The following is a 27,954-nucleotide window of genomic DNA, read 5'->3' as shown; positions in this document are numbered from 1 at the left end:
GTTACCATTTCTGCAGGAGTAATACGTTCCAGTTCTATTGATGAAAAATTGCATAGAGGTCAAAACGACAAGCATAGGCCGGATCCATGGGTCTGGCCAACCTATACTTGATGCAAGACCTGAATGTCAAGGAAAAGTGGTTCTAGGTCACATTTCTGCCCCACCCCCCACCATCCCCCCGAATTTGGATCCAGTTTGGCCCCTGCCATAACTTAGAGAAACTTTAGGGCTGGTTTAAGTGATGCCTGCAGGAAATCTCTTATGGAGCATTCCACTCTCTGGGGAGCACCAGAGTGCTAGGAAAGGCCAGAAAGAGGTAGTGTAGAGCTGATTGTGTTGACTTTACATCCCATGGAGGTTCCCCTATGTCAGTGAACTCTCCATCTGCTCCTTACAGGCTGCTTTCTGACTGTGTGAGAAGCACAGAAGAAGTGGCCCAGAATGTTTAAGAAAAAAAAATCTGTTTTTAAGTATATTTTGTTCTGGTACCTGTGAAGCATTGCACATATTGTTAACCAGGGGACAATTACTTTCCATTTTCTTAAGTTTTCATAGATTCATAGAGTCCAGAAGGGACTAGTCTGACTTCCTGTATAACACAGGAATTTCAACAAGCAATTCCTGCATCAAACCCATAACATCCGATTGAACTAAAAGATATCTGTTTGAAAGGCACCCATTCTTACGTAAAGATGTGCTTGGTGGATGAACACATGCTTTGATGACCAGTCTCTGACCATTGATTAAAAACAAAAACCTAGCCATAGTCAGCCATCTCTTTCATTAGCCAATGGGCAGGGCTGGCTCCAGGGTTTCTGCCGTCCAAAGGTGGGGGAAAAAAAAGCTGATTGACGGCACTTTGGCGGCAGCTCAATCACACCGCTCCATTCTTCGGCGACAGTTCGGCAGTGGGTCCTTCCCTCCCTCTCTTCCTCTTCGGTGGCACTTCAGTGGCAGCTCAAAGAGGAAGAGAGAGACTGAAGGACCCACCACTGAATTCTCGCGGACCGCCCCAATAGCGGACGGAGTGCCGCCCCTTTGTATTGGCCGCCCCAAGCACCTGCTTCCTTAGCTGATGCCTGGAGCCAGCTGTTCCAATGGGTGATCAGGATGTCAGGACACTGGTTTGTAGCATCTTATTTCTGATTAACCCTTTTGTTGTTCTGTTCACCACACCTACAATGTTTTTTAAGGTTTCTGGGTCTTTGAAAAGCAATTTAAAACAAAACAACAAGAAAAGCTATCACATTTTTAATTGAGGAGTTTTAATGTTTTTGTTTTTAAGTGTTTATTTCTGACTGTTTCTGCTTACGATATTTGATTCAACTAATTGTAGAGTTTAGCTTTGTCTTAGAATTGGATTTCAAAAGGAGTGTCATACAAGATAGTTGGCTACTACATTAGATACCAACAGTCGCATCACCACTCACTGATTTTTTCCCCCCATGTACTTGCCTTACAGAAAGAGAGGAGTTTGTAGCTGAGATCTCTGAGAGCAATGCCACAGCAGGAGCGGATGTGGACAAAAGAGTAAAGCGACGGCTGATCATGGGTAAAAGTGCCTATCTTGTTTTGCTGTGGGGTTTCTTAAGTAGTCTTGCATGGTGAACCCTTACTGTCTTGGATAGCTGTCATCGAACATGGATGCTCACTCACCTCTAAGGAAAGGCTATGTCCCTACAGTATATAAGTAATCATGTATAGTATTCAGGATGCATAGAAGTATGAGCTGAACCAGAGCCAAGAAACCTGCTCTCTACCTACCCTGTAAAGACTAAGCCCTCCATGGCAGAGCCTGCCACCACAGCCGTGGCCCCACCACTGGCCACGGTGCCCCTCCCCGCTGTTCCCTCCACCAGCTCTGCGGGTGCCCCTCTCCCAGCCCCCAGGGCATATGCCCAGGTGGCGGCGGCCCCCCCGCCTGCTGCTCCATCATCTCCCCAGACTGCCACCTCCGCTACCATCTACAGTGGTCGGGGCCCCTTCCCCACCTTTTAAAAACAAACAAACAAACAAACAAAAAAACTACTGAGTTCCCCAGTCTGACTATTCTGTTCAGAGCTTGAATATAAAACTCAAACACCTAGCCAGATGATTTCTTTTAGAGTCAGATTAAATTCAAAACCTTTAAACTTTTTGGTACTGGCCGTTTTGATTGGCACAGAGGGATTTAAGGGACTGGCCCAAAGTCCCACTGCAAGTTTGGAGACTGACCCTGGGTTTCGTGAGTCCTAGTCCAGTGCTTCAACGAGACTGTCCTTCCTATCTCTGAGACATGCACTGTGAACATCCAGCTCCTGGTGGAAAGCAGGGTTCTAGTCTCTTTAGATGCTTCCCAGAATGTTAACCACTTTCATATAATTATTATTCTTCTTTACTCAGGCTCCCTGACCTTACAGATCTAGCTAAGTTAGGGGACTCAGTCACCATAGAGTAAAATTGTAATATGGACAGGACCTAGCTCTATCTCTGTATATGGGTTAAAATCTGCAACTGTCCAAGATTTTAATTCAGCAATGGGAGCATGGTTAGGTCCTATCTATATTACAGTCTTTAACCATGTTGAAGGTAGGTCACTGGACCACCAGTTTTTTAACTGGTTCCCTGAGGTAGATAGTTACAACAGTATAACTCCGGTGTATGGAAAATGAGAATCAGGTGCAGTATCCTCTAAACTTGTTTTGTCCCTTTAACAATAAGGTGCACTATTCTCCCTGTGTGTGTCTCTTTGCACTGAAGGGTTAAATGGACTGTAAGGACAGGCTTGTTTGGAGTTGGAGTTGACCCTTGATTTTGTAGCTGATAGGGAGTTGGAGAGGGTGGCAAATTCCCACAGTACAAAAAGAAATTTCCAATGCTTCACTTTTTTTCCTCTTCTAGGGAAGTGCCACACATCGTCTCTCTCCTGAAATGTTTCAGTATGTACTAAATTTAGTTGTGTTCTATTTAATCCAAAGGTGTATCCAGGGGACCGTGGAACAAGTCCCTGTGATCTCAGTGCAGTTCCGAGTGAACAGATATCTGTGTTACAAAAACATCTCTGCAGCTGGCACTGATCATTTCCTGTTCCTGCTGGCAGTCTCATGAAAGCGGTGGAGGCAGAGGCAAAAGCTTTCAAAAATCGGAGACTAAAGTTAGGCTCCAAAATCCATATTTAGGCACCTAAATAAGCAGCCTGATTTTTAAAAGTATTGAGCTCCCAACAGTCCCGTTAAGATCAGTGGGAGATGAGTGAAGTTCATTCCCCACACCTATGCTGTGGAGCTGTCTAGCAGAGGAGAAGGGCAGTCTCCACTGTTCTGTGCTACTGAGATTATTATTATTGTTTATATTACCGGAGCACCTAGGAGCGAACCCCATTGTGATGTGTGCTACAAACCCAGAACAAAAAGATGTTCCCTGGCCCGAGAAATTACAATGTAAGTGTCAGACAAGAGGCAATAGATTGTTAGAGACAAACCAATGGTGGAATACAAGGAAACAATGCGATAATATGGCCAGTATGATTAGCAATAGTTTCAGCATAACTGTTGTCATGTGGTTTTTTTTTGGTTTTTGTCTGTAGGCATCACAGCAAAGGAGGAGGGTTTTGAAGGTTGATGATCAGGTAGCGTTGTAGATGTTTATGAGAAGCTCCTCCCAACTGAAAGGGTAGCATGGGGGAAAGCAAAAAGGTGCTTGTTTGAAAATTCAAGGGGGCGATGGAGGCAGGAATCGACTTTCTCATGCTGAATGAGAGATGAGGAGTAGAGTGGGAACAGGCTGTGATGGGCCTTGAAAGTGAAAACAAACAGCTTATGTTTGATATAACAGAGATGAGGGAATGATGTTTTAATAATTGGAGATACACCAATCTCCTAGAGCTGGAAGGGACCTTGAAAGGTCATCGAGTCCAGTCCCCTGCCTTCACTAGCAGGATCAAGTACTGATTTTTGCCCCAGATCCCTAAGTGGCCCTCTCAAGGATTGAGCTCACAACCCTGGGTTTAGCAGGCCAATGCTCAAACCACTGAGCTATCCCAATGTGGTAAAAGCAATGAGTTAGGAAGATTATCGTCGTAGCAGCATTTTGAATGGATGTAAGCAGGGCAAGATTGCATTTGTCATGGCCAGAGGAAGGATGTTTCAATAATTGAGACATGAGATAATGAGAGCTTGGAAGAGAGTTTTAGCTGTGTGAATAGATAGGAAAGTCCATATCTTAGAGATGTTCTTCAGGAAGAATTGGCAGGATTAAACATAGCCTGATGTCTTTGACTGGGACGTAGGGGGTTGTGCTTAGTGGTTGGAGTAGGTCTAATGGTCAGAGAAGTAGTCACTCCTAGTGGTTAGAACAGGAGTCAGTAGCCAGGAATTGGAGCCCAGGGTGAGAGCTGGAGCCAGGAGTTGGAGCCCAGGTGCCAGAAGCAGGTGCCAGAGCCAAAAGGCAAATCCAAAGTCAGAGGTTAGAGATCAGAACTGAGTTACCTGGAGAGAGGCAAGGCTGCTCAGGAACTGGCTCTGCTGCAGGTCCTGCCTCCAGACTGACTGTGTTGCAAGCCTTGATGCCTGACAGTGCTCCCTCCTTGCAGGTGCCTCACAGGGCCTTGGGGCCTGGTTTCTCCATACTTCCGATGGAACTCTCATAATAGGTCCAGGGCATGGCTGTTCTTTGTTGCTTCCCAAGACTGCTTGTCCGGAGCATACCCTTCCCAGTCCACCAAGTGCTGGGGCTTTCCTCTCACTCGCTGAGAATCAAGGATCCAGTGAGCCAAGTACTTTCCTGTCTGCGGGCTTTTATGGGTGCTGGATTGAAATGCTTTGGGTATGGTTTCTCGATATAGGGCTTTAAAAGTGAGATCTGAAAGACAGGATGGATCTTCAAGGACTTGGGCATCTATAATCCGAAGGCCACTGGCTTCACCCATTTTATAGTCTTGAAGGGGCTTGGTTTACTCGATTTACGTTTCTGGTCAAGAGCCACACTTTGTCATCTATGGCCAGATTGTGGGCAGCCTGATGGTCTTGGTCTGCATGGTATTATGGGGTTCTGTGGCAGACTGCAGATGTTCTTCAGCTCCCAGGTGCCAGAGCCAACAGTCAGAGCTCAACTCGGGTTAGGAATTAGATCCGAGGGTCATAACTTAGTTACCTGGAGTGAGGTGAGGCAGGAGCAGGGCTGCGAACCAGCAGGTACAGGAACTATTGCGACCACTGAGCAGCCACTGATCTGCTGCTGGTCTTAAAAGTCAGTCTACTGACTCTTCCAATCAGTCAGGCCACATAGCCAATTGGGCAGCCTATTACAGGCCAGCTGTGGTCATTTTATTGGGAGACTGGCTCTGCTGCAGGCCCTGGTTGCTGACACCTAGATTTGTGGAAGTAAAGCAGAGTCAAAGATGACACTCAGGTTATGGGCCAGACTGACAGGCAGGATGGTGGTGTTCTCTACAGGGATTGAGAAAGAAGGCAGAAGAGAGAGCTTTGGGGAGCAGGAATAGGAATTCTTTATCAGCCATGTTGATTTGAGCTGATGGGATCCATGAGGAGATGTTGGAGAGACAGGCCAAGATTTTAATGGGGGCAGAAGGAGACAGGTTTGAAGCAGAGAAATTAAGCTACATCTCTGTGCTATCTGTGTTTATGAATGAAATTTCCCAGAGATAAGATGTACAGGGAAAAATGAAGGACAGAGCCTTGAGGAAGCCTGACAGAAAGTTGGAAGTGGCTTGAGGAGGGATGGTGGTTGCCTATCCCCAGCCAGATGTCATGCTAAAACTGGTACGTACATAAATTAGACAGACAGGAAAAGACACAAGGAATGTAGATATTTTCTTCCCTTTCTAAATATACAATATAGCTGAATAGAAATGGAGTGGGCCACTACTAGCACCATATGCTACCTTATTTCCCTTACAACATTTCTGTACACATATTAGCTTTATTTTTTCTGTGTTAGAAACATGCGCTGTAAATAATGGTGGCTGCGACCGCACTTGCAAAGACACCTCGACTGGAGTTCACTGCAGCTGTCCCATCGGATTTACACTCCAGTTTGATGGGAAGACATGTAAAGGTAGATTTTGCACTTTTGGAAACATACCTGTATAAACACCTAGTTGCAAGTACACTAATCTCAAAGGGAAACTAGTTGTAGCATTCCTGAGAAAAAGCCAATGTGTATCTATCTGGGCATTGGAGAGCACTAGGGAAGCATTGAGGCAGGGAATGATGTACAATCTCCTTTCACATGGTCCCTGTTGCACCAGTCCTGAATATGGAGCATATGAGTGCAAAGTATCTCTGCTTTGCCATTGATGCCCTTCTGATCTCCAGTATGGCCTCTTGTTCTAACCAGGAGGTAGCAATCCACTGGTGGTACAATGGAGGTAAATGTAGCCTGCTAGTCCACGTGCCAAGGCATGCATGCAGGCTATTACAGGTGTATATCCCCATGGAGGAGCAGACCGTCAGCCTGATATTATAACAAGCATTTGAAGGGTCTAAACGTGAAGATGGGTGTGGAATTATTTATGCTGTGCCAAGCAGATATAACAAGGAATAACATGTTGAAAACGAGCAAAGGAGAATGTAGGTCGCACATTAGAATAAAATTCCCAAGAGTGAGGTCTGTTAGACTTGTGTCAAGGAAAGTGATGGAGTCCCTTTTGTTTGGCTTATTTAGGATTAGACAAAGAACTCAACAATCTGACATTGGTGTGGGAAGGGTAAGGTGACCCTATAGGTCTCTTCTGTCTGTAATTTCTGAAATGCTTTGGCAAGGAGAAAGAGAGAGAATTTTTACAAAGTTAAGACTTTAAAGAGAAAAGCTTAGTTTAAGGCTCTAAAGTCTTTCCTGAAGGACAAATGACTTTATCTTCTCTAATCTGATGAGATAAGAAGAAGCCCCCTGTATGTGTGTGCTCAAGCAAAAGTGAATTTGATAGATGAAAGGAAATAATATAGAAATGAGGCTGAACTGCAAAGATAATTTCTGAATCTGAATTTTCCCAAAGTTCGAGGTGATTTAGTTATTGAATCTTGTTTAGGACTCTCCCTGCAGAGAACTTTCCAGTCAAGTCGAGCCGTTTCATCCATAGAACATGTATGTCTTTGGTATCTACCAACGAAAGGACACCAAACATCTTCCTTTTATTTGCTAATCACTTTTCTGTTACAGATATTGATGAATGCCAGGCCAGCAATGGAGGCTGTGATCATTTTTGTAAAAACACTGTTGGCAGTTTTGATTGCGGCTGCAAAAAAGGATTTAAATTATTGACAGATGAGAAGTCTTGTCAAGGTATGTGCATGGGGAGGCAAAAAAGGTAAAATAAATAAAATTGGGTTGGATACCTACTGAAGTAATGAGGTGCTGGTAGACTCCAGAATGATTTCCATGATTTCTTCTTTCTAAAGTTGCTGTTAAAAATCAAAGCCTTTGGCACGGTATCGGAGTGGGAGATTTGTTTGAAAGAGTGTTCACTGTACACTGAATGGTTATCTGAAAATAATAGAGAATGGCAGAAAATGGAATTATCAGCAAAGAAACTTCACTCCAGTGTGGCTATTTTTAATCTTTCTTTAGATCAGACTTAACAGGACAAATATTTATGCAGTGCATACTTGCCAGAGAAATGTAGGATTTCCAAGATTTCTGATGGAAGTTGTTCATTGAATGTCTATTTTAAGGATTTATATCTCCTTTTGTCTGTTTTTTTCTGTCACTTCTAGAATCTTGTAAACTTGATGTAGCTTGATTTGGTCCTGATCCCTTAAAGAGCAAATGTGGTGTAAGACTCCAATTCTGTTCCCATTTATGTCAATGGGAGTTTTGCCACACACTTCTATGGGAACAGGATAACCCTCATCATGTTTAATATTTTGTTATAGCAGCATAGAGTTATTTTGAGGATAATATAATAAACATTTAGGGCCTCTGATCCTGCTGCCTGTGGAATCCATGGGAGCTTTGCCATTGACTTCAGTGGGAGCAGAATTGGGCCATTATCTAAAAAAGCAAATTCAGTGTAAGTGTACGATATACAAAATGATTAAAATGCCCAGGAAAAATTCAGGTGGATGAAGCAAAGACATTCTAGCCAGCATTAAACACAAAGGCTTAAGGCATATAAGCCTTAAGCCCAAGATATGCAGTGTGATGAATCTGTGGCCTACTGGTAACTGTATCCAGTGGTGTTGCACAAAGAGAAGAATAGACTCTGATGGTGGTCCCTCCAGAACTGCACTGAGGCACTTTGCTCGTGCTGGGTGGAGGAAGCTTCTGCAGAAGCCCATGCTCTGTATAGCCAAGGAGAGCATTTGGGTTTCTAGGAGTAACAGCCTGACGCCTTTCACCTGCACGAATTCCCAAAGCTTCCTCTCCTTCTTTCACCTTCAGGAGAAGTATTTCAGTCGGTAGGTGACAGGCCTAGCACAGATCTAAAACAAGCACTGCACATGCAGGGGCGGCTCTAGCTTTTTTGCTGCCCCAAACAGGGCAGTCAGGCAGCCTTCAGCAGCTTGCCTGCGGGAGGTCCCCGGTCCCGCGGATTCGGCAGCATGCCTGCGGGAGGTCCGCCGGTCCTGCTGCTTCAGCATACCAGCTGCTGAATTGCCGCCAAATCCATGCCACCGAAGGCTGGCTGACAGCTGCCCTTGCTGGGACTTGCAGGGTGCCCCCCACAGCTTGCTGCCCCAGGCACGCACTTGAAGCGCTGGTGCCTGGAGCCGCCACTGTGCACATGCACAGTTGAGGTAAAAATTTGGCTTCCCAGTTTTGTAAAAAGACAGAAGGAAATGGAAAGTTACTTTGAAAATATTTTTCCTGCTGACTTTGTGTTGCCTTCCCTCAAAGCAGTATTTTTTTTCTGCCTACGGTCTTTTGCACTGAAGAGAACTTTGCAGCAATTTTTTTTAAACATTACTATTAAAAATATAACCTCAGTTTATTCATTTGCCAAGAAATGTCTTACTTGGCAAACTAACTGCTCTCTTAAAAGTTGTTACTTCAATATGTTACAGACTAATGGCCTTAAAAGAATTTGCTTAGGTCATATAAAGCCGTGTGTTTCTATATCCAACTTTGCTAGCTCATAAATGCTTCCTTGACAAGCCAAGAGACACTAACATATCCTTTTAAAAATTACAGACATTGATGAATGTTCTTTTGAAAGAACATGTGACCATACGTGCATCAATCATCCAGGCTCTTTTGAGTGTAGTTGTAACAAAGGATACACTCTCTATGGCTTCACACATTGTGGAGGTGAGTATAAAAAGATAATAGTGTATATGTTTGTCAGAGTGCTGGAGCAATGCTCATTAAAGTCATTGGGACCCCTGTGTCTAAAACCCTGTACAGCAAATGTATCCTTTATCTTTTCCAGGCAGTTTTTCAAAAGGGGAGAGAGTCCAGAAAGGAAACACAATCCTCCATGTTTGACTATTAGCTTATCCTCCATGCTTGTCTTCTAGTTTAAATTATTTTAGAACAAACAGATGCATTCCACATGTAGATACTAAAGCAACAGTGTTTCCACATGAAAAATTCCCATTGATTTCATGTGGCATTCTGTACACTAATTGCAAACTTGTAAGAAAAGGCTTTAAATAAATTATGATGTTAGCTATTTTGAAGGCTTTCTTTAGAATAAATGCACATTACCAACAAGCCTAACGGCCACATCAACATCTGATCTAAGCTGGTGTAGCTCCACAATAGTCATGGAGTTACACTGGTTTATACCAGCTAAGAATTTGGCCCTAAATTGTTTACTTCTGTTTCCAAAGAAACCCTAAGTGAAAGAGACCAATATGTTGACATGGTCTGACATCTGAAGCAAGGAAACTTGCAGGATGTTCATATGAAGCAGCCTGAGTTATATGACACTAAATGAAAACAAAGCTATTTTCATATGAAACATGGGCAAGATCTTCTATGACTATATGTATGTAGTCAGTTCACTGATAGGCATATGTGAATATGAGGCAGAATGGGCAGGCTTGATCTTGGGGACCATGATGCAAATACTTTGCTATTTTCACAATTCTCCTTTGCATCATATCGGGTGCTTGTAACCATGGGGATGAATTTAGGCTGGGATTGTCAGAGGAGCCTAAGGGAATTAGATACCCAGGACCCATTTCAATGAGATTTGGGCCTCTAACTCCCAAGGTCTCCTTTGAAAATCCCAAACTCAAACTCATTGCTTATTAATGTGAGGGACTAATTGCAGCTGGCTTGAGTCTTGTCTAATGAAGGCAGATGCGGTGCAGACTTCCCCACACAGTATTGCCATTTTCCCCTCCTGACCGCAACATCTCTGCCATTCCAATCCTGGACCTTGTTTAGGCAGAGACAGATAATCAGGTTTGTGGTAGTTTTGCAATGTGGCAAACAGGACCATGTTCATTTCCCCTTTGTACTTAATGCAGTCTTATATGAACATCTTTCTATTAACATGAGGCCTGATTCTGTCACCCCTGTTCATAGTGGCTGGTAGTAAAGTACCATGCACCCCTGACTCATGGTAGTGCAGTCACATCATTACCCTGGGGAGTGGGAACTGGGAACACAGGAGAATGGATGAACACTGCTGTTATGGAAACTCACAAAGATGCTGCTCCAGTGAGAGTTGAATCACTTCTAGGAAATAGCTTCGCTTGGCCATTCACATAAAAACTCCTGTTTATGGGTTTGATCCTGTGCCATTCAAGTCAATGGGAGAAGAATGAAGGCCTAAGAGAAACGTGTTTCATATGGTGTGGCATGTGATTCTGTAGTGTGTGTTACAGAGATCAGGTAGGAAGATCTGCGTTTGTGTCGGGCAGATAAAAAATATGTATAGCACTGGGAATAATGTCAGTGAGACTGCCCACCTGCAGGACTGGCGCTAGGGTTTTGAGCGCTCTAGGCGGAGGGCAATTTCGCCGCCCCACGCGCTGGTCCCGCGGCTCCGGCGGAGCTGCCACAGTGGTGCCTGCAGAGGGTCTGGTGTGCCTGCGGGCGGTCCACCGGAGCTGCGCGAGCAGCCAACCGTCCGCAGGCACGACTGCGGCAGCTCCATCCAAGCCGCGGACCAGCGGACCGCCCGCAGGCACCATTGCGGCAGCTCCACAGGAGCTGCCTGCCGCCCCCTCAGGCGGCGCCCTGACCCAGGGGACACCCTGGGCTGCCGGCTGCTGCGGCGGCGCCCTGACCCAGGGTCAGAGCGCCTCCGCGGCAGCCGGCAGCCCGGGGTTTCCCTGGCCCAGGGGACACCCTGGGCTGCCGGTGGCGGCAGCGGCGCCCTGACCCAGGGGGCTCCTGGGCTGCCGGCTGCAGCAGCGGCGCCCTGACCCAGGGGACACCCTGGGCTGCCGGCTCCTGCCAGCAGCCCAGAGTCCCTCTCTGTCCTAGCAGCAGGGCTGCTCAACCATTTAAAAAAAAATTGGGGGGTGCTTTTTGGCACCCCCAAATCTCGGCGCCCTAGGCATCCGCCTAGTCCGTCTAAATGGTTGCACCGGCCCTGCCCACCTGGCTTCCTAGGAGCTGCATGTTGCAACTATGCCAATTAAGACATTTTCATTTATCATCTTTGAGTGTGGTTATTCCAGCCTCTACAGAGCCCAGCCAGAGAGATACAAAAATATGATGACATTGCTGTCACAGTTCAGAGCAGTGCATTTCCCCTCTGTAGGTCCAGCCAAGGCACTCGCTCTCAAGTTTCCAACTCTGCAGCCATTGCCTCTCTTGGGTGGAGATTTGCATCTCTCTCTCTTCTGCTGAGCCAAACAGTTCCCTGACTATACTGTGACCTCCCCAGCAAAAGACAGGCTACCTAAGCAGGCCTGCTTCACTTCTCTTCTCAGAGATGGGACACAAAATGTAATCGAAACTGTTAAGTTACCACACAGCTCTTTCTAAGCAAGCCTAGGTAACATCACAGAGAAAACATATTAAAACAGTGGAAGAATTTACATGGATGCTGATAAGCTCACCAGAGATCACCCCACTCTCCAATAAGAGCTCTGGCTGATAATGAGTCCTCCCAATTCCAGATAGGGTTTTTTCCTTGTGGGCACAGGTTCATCACAGCTTCAGCTGAAAACCATCATCCAAGTCTTATTGGGCCTAAGTGGGCTCAAGTCCTCCCAACCCTTCCCTAAGGATTGGAGTCCCTCACTGGACCGAGGTCCTATCCATTTCCTGGATCAGAAAGAAGGGGCTGAGTTAGTTTTAATTCAGGCTATTTATCCAAAAATCCTTTTGTCTGCTGCTCTGGAGAATTCAGTTTGAACCAGTACATATGAGTCTCTGGCCAGGTTTTGGTAGCTCTCTGACGTGTTACAACCTTTATGAATTTGCCTGACCATTTCCCACTGTTTTTATTTCCTGGAGGGCTGTGGTTCCTTCCCCCCATGGAAATGCATACAGTCTCTCAATAGTATGTAATCACTGGCACTTTTAATAGAATAAACTCCTAAATTCAGTGAGTTTTGACTTAATTCAATAAGGTTTGTTCAGTATATTGCAGAATACTGTGTTGTGTCATATGCAGTGAAACCTATCTATGGACCCTTATGGCCACGTGCCCTAATGGCCAGCAGAATATCAGTCCTCACAAAAGTTCCTCCATATTAACTGTACATTATTATGTGACCACCCACTATAACAGAGAAAATTAGAAGTCTCTTCTGTTACTAAAAGGCTTCCCTGTATATTATTGTTATGCTGGAAGGTGTTAATGGCTGCCATGAAGTGGGGCTTTGATCTACAGATAAGTAAGACCTTATTAAAGCTAGTGGATGTGCTAAGCACCTATCTTTCAGGCTAAGGAGCAGTTAAAAGGCCCTTTATGTATTGATAACTAGAAAAATAGGTTTCAGAGTGGTACCTGTGTTAATCTGTATCAGCAAAAACAATGAGGAGTCCTTGTGGCACCTTAGAGACTAACCCATTTATTTGGGCATAAGCTTTCATGGGCTAAAACCCACTTCATAAAATGCCTGACCCTGAGGGCTTGGCTACATTTGCACGTTAGAGTGCATTAAAGCAGCCCTGGGCACCCTAACTCCTGAGGTGTCCACACTGGCAAGGTGCATAGAGCGCCTGGACTCTGCAGCTGGACCGCTCCCGGTAATCTACCTCCACAAGAAGCATAAAGCTTGCTGTGCCCCGACTGAAAGGCCTTGATGTCAGTGCGAACGAGGTGTTGCATTACTGCGCTGTGATTGGTCTCCGGAAACATCCCATAATCCTCTGAAGTCAAGTGGCCACTCTTCTCATTGTTTTGAAATCAGCTGCAGGCATGTGGATATCCCCTTTCAAAGCTCTGTTTCTGACATCCGGCATGCTTATCTGCTCCGGGACAAAGCAAACCATTAGTGTGGAATGCTGCTGTTGTGAGTGTGTGTGAGGAGGAGGGAGATGGGGGGTCTGCTGCTGTCTGAACTTACAGGACAGCAAGCTGACACGCTGTCAGGCCCCCAAAACACACTGTCTCTCCTCCCACACTCACACGACACACTCCCTGTCACACTCCACCACCCCATTTAAAAAGCACGTTGCAGCCACTTGCACACTGGGGTAGCTACCACAATGCACTGCTCTTTGTGGCATTGCGAGAGCTGCTAATGTGGCCATGCCAGTGCGCTTACAGCTGACAGCATAAACAGATGGCAGCGTTTTCCCTGCTGCAGTCTCCGAAGGCTGGTTTAACTCCCAGTGCTTTACATCTGCAAGTGTAGCCAAGCCCTAAGAGAGAGCAGAGAGACAGAGCTCCTTGGGACCTGGGTCACTGGACTGTTTGGGAATCACAAGTCAGGAAACTGCCTGCTGTTGCACCCAGTGTGTTAGGAACCAGCATGTCGGCGATCAGACCTTGTGGTCAGAGTGGAGCTGGAGTTGAGGGTCAGAACCAGACTCAAAATCAGGAATCGAATTGGAGTTGGTAGCCAGAAGATGAGCTGGGGTTGGAACTGGGAACTGGTAGCCAATGGTCAGGAGTGAAACATGGGGGCAGAAGCTGAGGCAAGGCAAGGATTAGGCATGGAGCAGGAGCAAGGCAGGAACGGAGGGCAGGGGCAGGAACAGGAGCAGAACAGAAACTGGGAGCGGGAGTTGGATATGGATCACAGGATGGAGACAGGCAACAGAAGGGTCTGAGGCAGCAGCAACAGAGAGAGACTGCATAGTGCTCGGACAGGCCATACAGGTCACTTCCTGGTTTCAGTAGTGGGTGTGAGCCAATCAGGCAACCACGTACCTTGGGCATTCTGATAGGACTTCCTGTGGAGCCTGACCTTTCAAGATCAGTGAGATATCTTCATCCATCTCCTTTGGTGATGACAAGAGAATAGTAGAGACGCAAAGCCCCTCCAGCTCTAGGTTCTAGATCCACTGAAACTGAGGTCCCAGCACCCTCTTATTCTTACCCCCTATGTTCAGGAAAACAAGGCTTTGTGTATGTTCTTTATCATTAAACAGGATTGCGCGCGCGCACACACACACGCACGCACACACACACTCTCCCTCCCTCTCTCTCTCTCTCTCTCTCACTTGTATAACTGATTCCTCACCCTAATAGAAGCAACCTGGGAAGGCCCTGAATATTGGCTAAGAATTCAGCCAAAAGGGGTAACAATATTCGACAGAGTATTCCCTCCGTGTACTCATTAACAGTGAGATAAAATGTATCGCAACATATTTATGCTTCTGAATGTTTAAGACAAATGGCCAGTATGAGTATTGTATCCTATCGTCTAATCTTATTCCAAACTTAATAAATAACCATAAACAATTCTCTGTTAACTTTTGAAGCACGTTGCGCAGGCTGGAACGTTTGTAACATAGTCAAATTTGGGGCATATTTAACACACAACTAAACCACTTTGATCAGCTAAAGGGTGGTAGGGAATGCAGAAGCATATACAGCCAGATTTTCAAAAGTTGCCCATAGAATCAGATCCAAATTATACAGAGCAGCATTTGTGCGCACAATTACCCAATTTTTATTTGTGTGAATTCAGCACTGAATGAAAATGATACTAGACCAATATTTTAAAAAGGCCTTTTTCTCCCTCCTCTTTAGATATTGACGAATGTAGTATCAACAATGGAGGCTGCCAGAGGACCTGTGTGAACTCACTGGGGGATTATGAATGTCAGTGTCATTCCAGCCACAAATTACACTGGAATAAAAAGGACTGTGTTGGTAAGGTGCATAAAAGATGTTTTTATACTTTGAGTATGCTTGAAGGCTATGCAGCTCAAGGCAATGCTGTAAATCTTGGTCCATCCAACAAAGCATCATGGATCATTATTTCCTTCATTAGATTTTTGCTTTACTTTTTAATCAGCCATGATGGCCATTGTTGAAGCAGGTGAAAAACAGGAGATACTTTGAGGGGTTTTGGTGCTTTCTTTTCTGTGCTTTTATCTAGGCTTATTCTTTCATTCTCTTTTGTGCTTTCCTGCATGAAAAAATATGCTGGGATAGTTTTATGTGAAAGGAAATTACACATGGTGTTTGATCCGGGTGTGATTTTTTTTTTTAATTTTTTTTTTAGTTCCTTCCCACTTGTCTCTGTGCAGAATGTTAATTGCATGGATGCAGTTTGGTACCAGTTGTGTGGCAGATGTAGCTGCAAGTCTGTCTTTCTGTGAATGCAAATGTTTTACTTCTCCCATGAGTGTTTGTGTTTTATCCTGTTTAGAGAGAGAGGGGTCCATGCCTGATGATATATCACCCAAAGTATTGCTGTCCTGTATAAAGAGTGATAGGTGCATCTTAAACTGTCCCTCCGAGGTCCATTTGATTTCTGGTAAGTCCAAACAGAACAAAACATAAGGCTGTTCAATATATGCTGCTATGTAGAGAATTTGGGAATAACAATACTTACTCTTGTGAAAGCCTGGAATAAGTAATGAAAAAAGAGAAACTTCTTCTGTTTATATAGGGATTTTCAGGTCCCTGCCAGAGCCCTAGGAATCCCCTTTTTTCTATCTTGTATAACTACTTTACCCTCAGATACCCCAGATCATAACAGTTGTTCTCTTCGGTGAAGAAGATATGATAGAAATCCCAGTGCTCTGCATGCCATTCCACAACTGGCCAAGGTTGTTTAGGGGTGTGGGGCACTCCATCCTCTGCATCTAAGCATGCTGCCTGCATGGCACTCCCAGCCCCTGTGTCCTGGGGAACAGGAAATAAGACCAGCCTTTGGTTAAGGATCACATACCGACAAGAGGGCAAAGCCACATTTGTATCTGACCCCTTTTAAAACATTGATTATTTAAAAAAATGCAGGTAGTTACCCCAAGCTCTGACTTTGGAGAAAAAGGGAATAAAGATCAGAAAACTACCAATGTCTCATAGTCTGTATGGATATCCCCAGTCTGTGTGTGTAACCTGCTTCCTGCCTTTAACGTCTAACTGTACAATCTGTCTGTTAGGAATGCAAGACGCCTACACTCTTACCTGTGGCAGCTCTTCTCAGCTTAAGAAAAAACAGCAAAATACAAATGAATCCACTTACCTGGGTAATTACTAAACTTGTATGCTGTGTGACGTGGCTCATTTCTTTTAGTAGGGCAGTGTAAAACAAGGGTATATTATTCAGTTTTTGTGATGTTCTCTCCTTCAGTTTATTACCTTCATTTTTGCTTCTTCTTCTTTACCCGAAAAAGCAGCAGAGAATCCTGTGGCACCTTATAGACTAACAGACGTATTGGAGCATGAGCTTTTGTGGGTGCCATGTATCCGACGAAGTGGGTATTCGCCCACGAAAGCTCATGCTCCAAAACGTCTGTTAGTCTATAAGGTGCCACAGGATTCTCTGCTGCTTTTACAGATCCAGACTAACACAGCTACCCCTCTGATACTTCTTTACCCGAGTGTGCACAACACACACACAATGATCCTCCTCAAAGTCTGGGCGCTGCTTCACAAGCATCTCCCACATTCCTGCACCCTGAAAATGAGAATACAGAAAAGGGTCAGTAGCCAAGGTGAACAGTGGAGCTGAGGATTTAGGTGCCTCTTTTGGGGCACCCAGGTGGAAATATTTTGGCTATATATAACATATAGTTTGTTTAGCTGGATAGTAAAATGTATAAAGCATTTGGGAGCTAAGTGGATGAAAGGTGCTACTATAGATAAGTGTAGGGAGACAGATCCTCAGCTGGTGTTAAATGACATATCTCTTTTGAGTTCAGTGAAGCTGAGGACCTGGCCCTATGATCGTTATTATTCCTGGTTTGTTAAATAAAGTATATCCCAACTTGTTACTCCAGTTCCAGTTATGAACTAACTTACCAGCTGAAGAAAACTGGTATCCAGCTCTGCACACACAAAAAGTAGCATGTTAGTGATGGATAGTTTTACAGGTTATAATGTCATTTTAGTGACCTGCTTGACATTGCCCTAGTATTTCCAGTCTTTTTTTCATTGAAAGTCACACTTCCTTGTTTCTCTCTGAAGATACCTCAATCATCAAGACAAGTGTAACCTTTAAGTTTAATGAAGGAAAATGTAGTTTGAAAAAGACTGAGATGTTTCGAGAAGGTCTGCAACAGATATTACCAGGTAAGGATGTATATATGAAGGTAAGCAGGCTAATGCTGTAATTCAGGGATTCTGAAATATTTTCATGGCATGGGCTGTATCTTAATAGTCCGAGAACTTTGCAAACTGCCTCTCCTTGCCCTGTTGATCCTATGGACCATGCCTCTTCCCAGTCACATCTCCTGCCTCCTCTGTCTCCCTGGGCCCTGACCTGAATGATCATACTGTGTCCCTGATGCCACATTGAAGAAGCTCCTGGTTTTTCTCCTTCTGGTGACTGTGGTCCCCAAGGTTGGCTCCTGGTTCTCTTCTCCCACGTATGCAGCAGTAGATCCTAATGGACACAGCGATTAGGCTGGCTCCTCCCTCTTGTTTCCAGCTTCTTTCTGGTGAAAGGATGAGCGGGAAGCTTGTAAAAGCAGCTGGAAACAAGGAGTGCCATGTGATCTGCCCACAGGGCACTGTTTGAGATGAGTCTGAATATTCTTTATAATGAAAACAAGATGCAGAATGAGGACTCAGCACATGGTCATATCATGGTGAATTTTGTACTTGATTGAATATGAAGAATCAAATCAGCATGTCAGTTTTTTGGCTTTGAAAGAATAGGAGTGATCATCGGTACTACGCACTTAGCAAGAACATATATTTATCCCAAAGCCAAAACGTGCTCAGGATGTTTCCTTAAATTGAACTTGTTTCCTTAGGGAAACTTTAAACAATAGTCTCTGTAAGGCCTGTGCATACTGGGACCAGGCCCAGTTGTGTAGAAAAACTGTGGTAAGCTACCATAACTTTCACACACTCTCAGACCAGAGCAGGCAAGAGTTTTTCCTATAGTTTAACCTGTTCTGTGCAGGGAAAACCTGAAAATGGTTCTAATATGTTTACGCAGGCCAAAAAAGATACACTAGGACCCTGCTAGCGGCAGCTACTTTTAAGCCATCTGGTAGCTTTAGCAAGGTTCTAATCTCACTGTGGACAGTACCTTCTGCGCAGTGAGGCCAGATCCTCAGCTGGTGTAAGTTGCTATTCGTCCATTGAAGTCACTGAAGCTACAGCAAAGTACACTAGCCAAGGATGCAGCCCAGTTGCTTGTAGTTTATTAGCATCTGGAGTTAATCATTTAGTCCCCTAACAGTCTTCATAACAAAATATTTACTGAGCTGTAGTAAATGTACTGTAATGTAGTTGGCCAAGCTTTTGCTTCCTTTAATTTTGTTCATACAGATAATCATAACTCAGTAATGGAGAGCTTCTACTATGTAAACCTAAAATGCAGCTCTGGCAAGCAAGTTCTCGGAGCCGTCAGCAGACCCACAACAGCTAAAGAAATGTTTATCACAGTGGACTTTGAGCTTGAAACAAACCAAAAGGAGGTGACAGGTTGGTTGGAGAACAATCCAAAATGCACTGAAAGGCTTCTTGCAGTTTAATCCTTAATTTCTTTCTTTCACTTTCATCTTTACGCAAAAAATAATAATACAAAAAGTATCTCCTGTTTTGAAGCTTCATTTTACTGATTTGGAAAGTATGATTTTTATGCCTAGTCCCTAAGATCATTAAAAATTGTCTGTTTGTTAATTTTCTTCTGGCCTGCTGGAGTTCTCCTTAAAGATTTCACCCATGTCACACAGTTTGCATTCTCAGTTGTTTGCTTTGACCAGTGTTTTAAACCAAATATTCTCGCAACTGTCATTTATGCTGAAGTTCTCTGCTCCTAATTTTCATCCTTGTTATCTTGTAGACACATGTGATTTGAGCTGTGCTCGAAAAAGGACTGAGAAGAGACTCCGCAAAACAATTAGAACCTTGCGGAAGGCAATCAACAGGGAGCAATTCCACGTTTGTCTCTCTGGCATAGACCATGAAGTGGCTGAAAAGTCTCCCAAACTCTTGAATCTACAGGAGTTCTGTGGCATGGGACAAATGCGTGTGGATAACAGATGTGGTAAGCATAGTGTGGAACATACCTAACTTTGGGACAAACCCCTTTGCATCTGTTTCAGCATCTTGCTCAGGGCTGGTGAGCACTGAGGAATGGGGAGAGAGTGAGGGAGCTTCACCAGAATAAAAAAGGAAAACAGAATAAGGAGGTGTAAGATCTTGTGCACCGTGGGAATTTATGTTGGGCTCAGAGCATGTGTGATTAGAGTAACAAAGTAGAGCAAGTACTCTATTCTGCGTTCCCTGGTAGATGACATATTGCCTATAAGGAGTTAGGAAATGGGGATAGTATTGATCTTTAATTGTCCTTGTAGTTTACTAAATACGTTTTTTAATTATGATGTTAATGAGTTTTGCTGTGAGTCTCACTTAGTGTCTGAATATGCAAAGATATCATCTTTGTCTAGTTCCCAACCCAAAGCAGATTTTAATGAAATCACATTCTCTTTGCTAGTTGAGGCCTTGTGTGACAAAGACGCTTTACAGTCGAGTTATAAACTCTCAGAAAGCCAGGTTTTTATAGGGGAAGATCGAGCAAATCTTAATGATCTTGGCACTAGCGGGTGCCACCATAACGAGGCCAGTGATGAATGCTTCCAAAAAACAAAGGTTTAGGGAGAAGGGTCAGATGTTATCTTAATAAGGGCCTAATGACCATGACGACTAATTCAAGTCATCACAGTGTATGCAATATGTAACTGCTGTTGCAAACCAATAAGCCTTTAAAATGTTTGTCAAACTAAATTTGATTTTTTTGTTAGTGCGTCTTCTAGCAGCAACCCTTTTCTGCTCTGGATGTGCAAACTCTGGAAAACTTGGAAGCATCTGTGAATTTCATATAAATTAAGAAAATGTAATTAATGGTTAAACACCTTTTTGCAAGGAGGCCAGGTCCAAGGGAGCTGGATGTACACAGCACCCAAACTGCTCAGGAATATCAGAAATGAGCTGGAAGTTTCATTTCATTCTTAGTAGCTTTGTAATAAGGCTGGGCAAAGCTTTGGGTGCGTCACTGACTGTGAATATTGAAAAGTTTTCTAGTCTTTTTAGTGGAGAAAGGAGGGGAAAGATAATAGTGCTTAGCTAATATGGCAATGAGCAAACTAGAAATACCAGAGGGTAGATTGATTGCACGCAACAAATCAGAACTCATATGGCTAAACTATGTCCTGATTTTCTTGGCAACCATTTTCTGTCATCCAGACTTGTAGTGAGTTAGTTGTAAATAGAAACTGTGACATGAAGAGCCATGTGAGAGGATGTGTGTAATTATTTTCTTGTAATTTGCAGAACCATTCCTTACTCATTAAAACTCAGGAAACTTTCATTGCTTTTCTGTGCTAAAATCTGGAGATAAGAAGGCTTCTGCAGAATGGCAAGAAAGATTGTTCTGGCTGTAGCTAGTCTTTGCAACATTAACTAAAACAGAGGATGGCTCTTTGAGCACAAACCTCAAGAGGAGAGACTCAGATAAGCTGTTGAGTGGTTATTGGGAACTGAATTGATGCTCCATTTTCTCCAGTTACGTTGCAAACAAAATACTCAGAGATCTTTGGGCTCCACTCTTTCTGTGCCTCTGCCCTGGGAGTCAGATTACTGCATTGTGATCTATTTTCAAATTCATCTATATTATCTCTTTAAAACATAGTTTTCTGAATCTTTCATAAGTTTAGCAGTGGATGAGTTTAGTTCATTAGTTCTGTCCTCCATAGTGCTGATCCTCTGCCCATCTGCAGTCTGCCTGCCCTTAGTCTTTGCCTATTATCTCAGAGAGGAACCTAAATGATCAATCTTTGCATTTACTTTATTTTTCATTTAGAAGCTGGTTTTCAAAATGTCTGCACTGGGGGCCTGATCCTGCTTCACTGAAGTCAATGGAAGCTTCAGTGTGGGCAGGATAGGCCCTGAAGGGACAGGGCTACAATCCTCACTAAGGACTATGGCATCATTTCTGGCTGTGCACTGTAAAAATGACACTGGGACCACTGCTACCTCCCACCACCAGCCAGAAGGAGCAAAGCTAAGGAGCAGCTAAAAAAAACAATAAGAAGGAATTTGGAAGACTGTAGCGACCAAGAGGGGGTATCAGGAAAAAAATAGTTCGGGGGTGTAGGTAGATATGAGATTAAGTTGTTTGTTGTTTGTTTTGTAGTAGTTCCCAAATGTCCCAAGCTACTGTGCTAGGCACCTTAAAGACACACGGAAAAGGAAGCACTTTGAACATGAGGATGACTATGTAGCAAGAGATAGCAAGTCAGTGAATGGATTCAAGGACATAACAGGAGTGGGAGAGAACTTTGGCAACAGGATTTTGAATTGACGGGGGTACAGGAGCAGGTAGACTCTTGGCATGGATGGGGCTTTGTGGTGTTGCTATTGAGTAAAGGGCAGATTGCGGTTCAGAAATTTCAAATATCCTATTGAGAACAGAATAAATGTCTGGAATCTTAGGAGAGTGCCTCTGAATGAAATTCACCTCAGTGCACACAGCCAGCTTTATAGATTCACAGGGCCTTGTGCTGGCCCGCAGTACTGGGATGAATTTATCACCTCTGAGTAGTGTCCAGACCAGGGATGGGCAAACTTTTTGGCCTGAGGGCCACGTTGGAGTTCTAAAATTGTATGGAGGGCTGGATAGGGAAGGTTGTACCTCCCCAAACAGCCTGGCCCCCGCCCCCTGACGGGCCCCCCAGGATTCCCATGCCTATCCAACTTGCCCCGTTCCCCATCCCCTGACCGCCCTCCCACCCAGAACCTCCTCTCCATCCAATCGCCCCCTGCTCCCTGTCCCCTGACTGCCCCCCGGGACCCTCTGCCCCTTATCCACCCCCCCCACCCCCACCCCTTTATCATGCTGCTTAGAGCAGCATGTCTGGCAACCACGCTGCTCTGCTGGAGCCAGCCACGCTGCCGCACTGCCTGGCAGGAGCTCACAGCCCTGCTGCCCAGAGTGCTGGCGGCTCAGTGAGCTGAGGCTGCGGGGGTGAGGGGACAGCAGGGTGGGATCGGGGACTAGCCTCCCCAGCCAGGAGCTCAAGGGCTGGGCAGGATGGTCCCGTCGGCTGGATGTGGCCCACAGGCCATAGTTTGCCCACCTCTGGTCCAGACTATAAAAGGTGTCTGTTAAGAGGAAGGTAAAGGTGCAGCCTGTGCTGTAACAACTACTGTATTGGGTGCTCCAGTTAAAACTCTGGATTCTCTCATGTAGCTTAACCTAGAGTTGGTTTTGCAGTGTAGACATATTTAACTTTGTTCCTGGACTGTACTGCAGCTTTATGTTTTGCAGGGCATTTGCATAGTTTGGGAACGAGGCTAAAATATAGTTTGACCCTCTCTCGATTGCAAATGTTTTTACTCCACGAGAGACTGCCATGTTATAATCAGATCCCCAGAATGATAGCTGCTACAGTGTAGACTGGCCCTTACCTTCCACTTAGCAGAAAATTCCTGCAATCTGGACATTATTCACATTCCCAATAATTTCCTTTCAGTTTTTTCCCCTTCTGTTATAGCCTCTTTTGACTTACTTTTCTTTCTCCCTCAGTCTCAGTTTTTCCTTTTCATTATTTTCCTTTTTTATATGCACTAGTTACTTTAGAATTAGTTTTTATTCCTTTATTCTGATTTACCCCTCCCAATTCAATATTTGTTCTATTTTTTCATAAATGACTCAATCCTTTCTTCACTCAGTTGCTATTTTATCTCTTTTCCACTCTTATTTTTCTTTTTTTTCCCCTAACATCTCATTTTCCTCAGGATTTTATTGTTTTTATTTATTGATTACTTCCTTTTCCACGTTGTCTTGTTATCCTTAATTTTTTATCTCCTTTCTTCAGGTGTTGCCCTTATTTCTGTTTTAAATGTCTCCCCATCATTCTTTCCCTATGCTTTTCTTCCCTCTTCACACTTTTTGCTGGTGTTTGGAGTGGGGGTTAGATAGTGGGTTGGTTTCTCCTCTACATGCTCAGATGATTTCCCCCCCCTTTTCTTTGATTGTTAGGCAGAAGTTGAAACCTAGCAATGATTAGGGAGGGATTCTGAGGGCAAATGCTTTAGCTTTATTTCAGATGAACCGATCAGTTGAACAAGTATTACATACGACAATATAATAAGAGCAGCAATGAAAAAGACACGGCAGAGATTCTACCTACTCCCACACAGTTGAATCCAGTTACATGGGCCCTGATTCAGCAAAGTACTTAAATATAAGCTGATCTTCTACCATGAGCAGTCCCACTGATTGTTAAAGGCTGAATTAGGGCTATAATCTCTACATACCAGTAACAATCTCTTATTTAGTTTGTCTCCTTTTCAGTGATGGTTTTATTAATTAATATATATTGTTGAAGGGGGTTCCAGTGAAAACTCTCTTGTTATGTTGTCCGGCATTTCGTGTAAGGAATCATTTTTTGAAGAAAAGATTTTTTTCCTCCCCCTTCCTCTTTTAACCTCCCAAGGTCCAAATTGGAGCACAATATAACATAAAATTCCTAGACTAGGGACATGACAGGCTACAGCAGAAAATGTATTACTAGTGCAGTCCACCTTTCCTATAGTGCTGGATGTTTGCATACACATTCCTAGTAGATAGTTGTTGATGATAAAAGCTAAGGCCATCACTGGTTCAGGAGCATGGAATCTTCCATCTAAAGGTTGTCGGTGCAAATCCAGTTCAAGTTGACTGAAAGTTGATTTTTCTGTTCAACAGCTGATGGCTGTTTTGAGGTCTAGGTGCAGTTGAATTTCACGGTCCCAGTCTCATAGTTCCATTTGTAGATATTGTTCAAGTGTGCTCTGTTAAAGAGATATCTAGACAGTTGTTAGAAAGAATTAATATGTAACATTGAGTTAGCAGATTCAATAAAACTTTGCAGCTCTGAGAATGTAGCTCCTAAAACTTACCAAAAAAAGTAATAAAAATAAAAAAAAAATCTCCATAATTTCCCCTTTATTAGCAATCTTAGGACTTGAACAGGCATGGAGACTGAACTGCTTTCTTGTTTCTAGAGGTGATATTCCCCCACATCAGGCTTACATCTTTGTGCTGAAAGGGATGCGGGTTTGAATGCTATAACTTCAAGATGGGGTCATTCATGGATACTGGAAATTCCAAATGATCCTTGAGGACGTGGCAATTCGTCCTGGAAGGTTTTTTTATGGTTTTATCTTCATCTCGAATATACGGCAGGGTACCTGGTTACAGCAAGGCTCTCCACTAATGTGGTTACAAACATTGGTTCTGTAGTGCAGACTGGACTGTCACCATGTTTTGCTAAAGTCTTACTGTGACCAAGATCAAATGTCTAAACATTGACAGTTTCTTATCAGTGCCTAATTTACTTGGAATATTTGTATCTGAGAAGAGGGAGAGCAGTGGCTGATAAGACCCAGCAATGGCCCCCTCTCCTGCTGGGACATTTTCCAATAGGTTGACCAGATGTCCTGATTTTATAGGGACAGTCCTGATATTTGAGGCTTTTTCTTGTATAGAAGCCTATTACCCCTCACCCTCTGTCTCAATTTTTCACACTTGCTGTCTGGTCACCCTATTTCCCAATGAGAGAGGGGAAGCAAGCTCTTGACACTTTTTCCATTGCTTTGACAACTGTATTGCTGATGTACTTTGGCTACGTCATTCCAGTAAAGCTACCTCCCTTGCGACCAATGTACATTCTGTGTTGGATGCGTGGTAGGTGGGGCACCCAGAACAGCCCAAGTGCTGTGAGCAAGGCAAAGGTGACTCAGCAGCTGGCACTGTTCCTTGAATTTCCCATAATATATCAAGAGCGTCAGCAAGCTCCTGCTGCAGTGCAGTAACACAATGAAAGAGCATTCCCTCTGGGGGTATGTGTGTGTCAAAATTAACAACAGCCTCTTTAGTGGTCAGTAGATGTGAATAGCTCTGGTATATGAGGGCCTAATTTGGGAGGTGCTGAGCACCTCATCTTCCATGAAAGTTCATAATATTGGTTGCTCAACACCATACAGGTTTGTGCCCTTATAGCAGGTCTAAACTACAGGGTTAAGTCGATCTAAATTATGCAACTCCAGTTACATGAATAACGTAGCTGGAGTCGCCGTACCTTAGGTTGACTTATTGCGGTGTCTACACTGTGCTGGGCCATGGGAGAAACTCTCCTGTCGACTTACCTTATGCTTCTCGTTCCGGTGGAGTACTGGAGTCGATGAGGGAGCGATCGGCAGTCAACCTAAGACCTGCTAAATTGACCCTCATTGGATTGATCACCGCAGCATCGATCCACAGTAAGTGTGGACATGCCCTTAGTTTAGAGAGCGAATCCAAAGCAGTAAGAAATCACCATTGAAAACACAGCGGATTCCCATTATTTGCATGTTGTATGACACTGGGATTCTAAAAGACAAAGTATGAAAAATATGTTTAAAGGGAAACACAAAGGCCTGTCTGCGTTTTCATTTGTTGCAATTAGTAAATGTATTGTCACATACCTAAATTCCAACATATTGTAATTTTTTTTTCCCCACTGAAAATTGAACAGAAAATAAATTCTCAAATGAGAGAGGAAAGTGCAGTACTGCTAACCTGCTTGCTTTCACGATAATAGACATAAATTTCTAAGACACATTATCTCTCCATGTGACCGAAGTCTGTGAACTGTTAAAAACAATAACTTCAAGGACGCTGCTTAGGAATCAGTTTGCATCAGTTATTTGTGATTTTCCTTATAAAGTCAAGGCATGAATCTTAGGAAAATGGTTAGATAATAGATCATGACCTCTTTTATGAAGTTCACCTTAGCCACTGAGATACCATAGTATTTGTCAATAGGGTCAAATGCTCAAAGAGTAAAGTGCTGGAAAGGGGGGAAGAGTCTTTAAATGTCTTTGTAACTAGTAATCCTGGCTCCCAGTGGGAGCTGCTCCTCCTTTTTTTCCATCAGAAAAGCTTTCACATATTTTTTTTAAACAGCTGCATGAGATATAAGAATGGGATTTTAATGGGCATTGAAGACAAACAAAGACAGCGGGTACAAAAATGAAGTCTACTGGAGGCAATTGGTTCTTTTGTTCATTTGAAGAAAAACAAGCAGGTTGCTGGGGGAGAGGAGGAAGCAAAGAAAGCCAGTGGAATTCTTGATTTTTCCTTGTTTGCAAATCTTTAAATCTTGTTTCAAACCGGGTGTTTCCCATGTCTCATGGGGCACCTTCTATTTTGTGGTTTTGTGAGATGAAAACTCCAAAACTTTTTAGCTTTATTTAAACAAACATTGGCACAAAAGAATTTTGAGTTTAACATTTTTCTTAGGTTTCCTGCTTAGGGGATTAGCTGTATCATTCTTACTATACACATAGTGCCACTGATTTCTCTGGGTGACTTGTGTAGTCAGGTACTACTTTCCATGAGAAAGGAATGAAGAAAGATCGGTGTCCCTTGGATAACAAATCTTTTTGTTTAGCTACATACTCAGTTTGTTGGGCAGCAGATAAGTGAACCACATTTAGCTCATCTGTAAACAGGAGGTGGGGATAAGTATGGGCTATGTCCTCTTAATGATCCATAGTGAATATCTATGTGACATTAAATAGTCTGATACATTGCACCATTTATCCACATGGCGTTATCTGGAATAAATACCCTTTGTGTACTCGAGAGGGCTGGGGAACTCTTGCCTTTTAAGTGAGGAGGTAAAAGTCTTTGGAACCTGTTGGTGCTTCTTTAATTCTAATATTTAGGTTTAATAATTAGCAGCTGTCAGATTAATGAATAGCAAAAGATGCATGAAAATGTAATTTTTTGATCATCACTGTCAGCAGGAGCTGTTTCAGTCTTGCATCATGTGGCAAGTCTCAGAGGAGACAGTGGATAGAAAAACAGAAATTAATTTTTCTAGAGACATTGTGAAAAGGTTTTTTAGGACTTGATTTTCCCAGTCTGTGCTTTTTGAGTACATTTCTACCATTATTGAAACTAACTCCAAGAGGTGTTGAGCACTTTCAGTTCCTAGAGAGTAGTGGATCCTCAGCATCAAGTACTTTGTAATCACAGTCTGTGCAAAGGGATTTGTTAGGTAGCCAGTTGTTTCTAATAACATCCGATATGAATAAGTGTGGAATCCTTGTCTCCTTTGCACAGGGCCCAGTGCAGGAGTTGTGGGAGGCAAGATGTAAGTGGCTGTGTGATTGGGCTTCTTTAATATTACAGTGATGGGTGCCAATGTAAGAACATAATCAGTTAAACAGCCACTACCACAGACTACAGGTTGTGAGCCCCCCAAAATGAGGTTTATAAACAGATTTAGGCAGCTTGCAGTTGCAGTGGCCATGCCCCTGGCACTCCTAGATGTGTCTACAACCTCCCTTCATGTGTCACTCAGCTCCCTGGTGGGCAGGGGTTGTGGAATCCCCAAGTACAGCTTCTGTATTTCCTGAGCCTTTGCATAGCAGATCTACAATGATATGGCTGAGCATCAGGCTTATGCAGCCGCTCTGGCTGGAAGGGT

The 27,954-nt window shown here is 43.8% G+C and overlaps 1 protein-coding gene across 1 annotated transcript in view; it reads left to right on the top strand.

Annotated features, from left to right (window-relative positions):
• The window catches only part of SCUBE2 (signal peptide, CUB domain and EGF like domain containing 2), a 77,787-nt gene that overhangs the window by 31,232 nt on the left and 18,601 nt on the right, over positions 1 to 27,954 (top strand). Inside the window, 10 exon segments of the mRNA XM_032796801.1 lie at positions 1,463 to 1,552; positions 5,938 to 6,054; positions 7,159 to 7,281; positions 9,130 to 9,246; positions 15,053 to 15,175; positions 15,678 to 15,785; positions 16,417 to 16,503; positions 17,444 to 17,548; positions 18,758 to 18,913; positions 19,275 to 19,478. Coding sequence (XP_032652692.1) covers positions 1,463 to 1,552; positions 5,938 to 6,054; positions 7,159 to 7,281; positions 9,130 to 9,246; positions 15,053 to 15,175; positions 15,678 to 15,785; positions 16,417 to 16,503; positions 17,444 to 17,548; positions 18,758 to 18,913; positions 19,275 to 19,478 — 1,230 coding nt within the window.

The sequence above is a fragment of the Chelonoidis abingdonii genome, chromosome 4 (genome assembly GCF_003597395.2).
Source record: "Chelonoidis abingdonii isolate Lonesome George chromosome 4, CheloAbing_2.0, whole genome shotgun sequence".
Taxonomy (NCBI): Eukaryota; Metazoa; Chordata; order Testudines; family Testudinidae; genus Chelonoidis; species Chelonoidis abingdonii.
The sequence above is the reverse complement of the archived record's forward strand: the minus strand, read 5'-3'. Positions and strand labels throughout refer to the sequence as shown.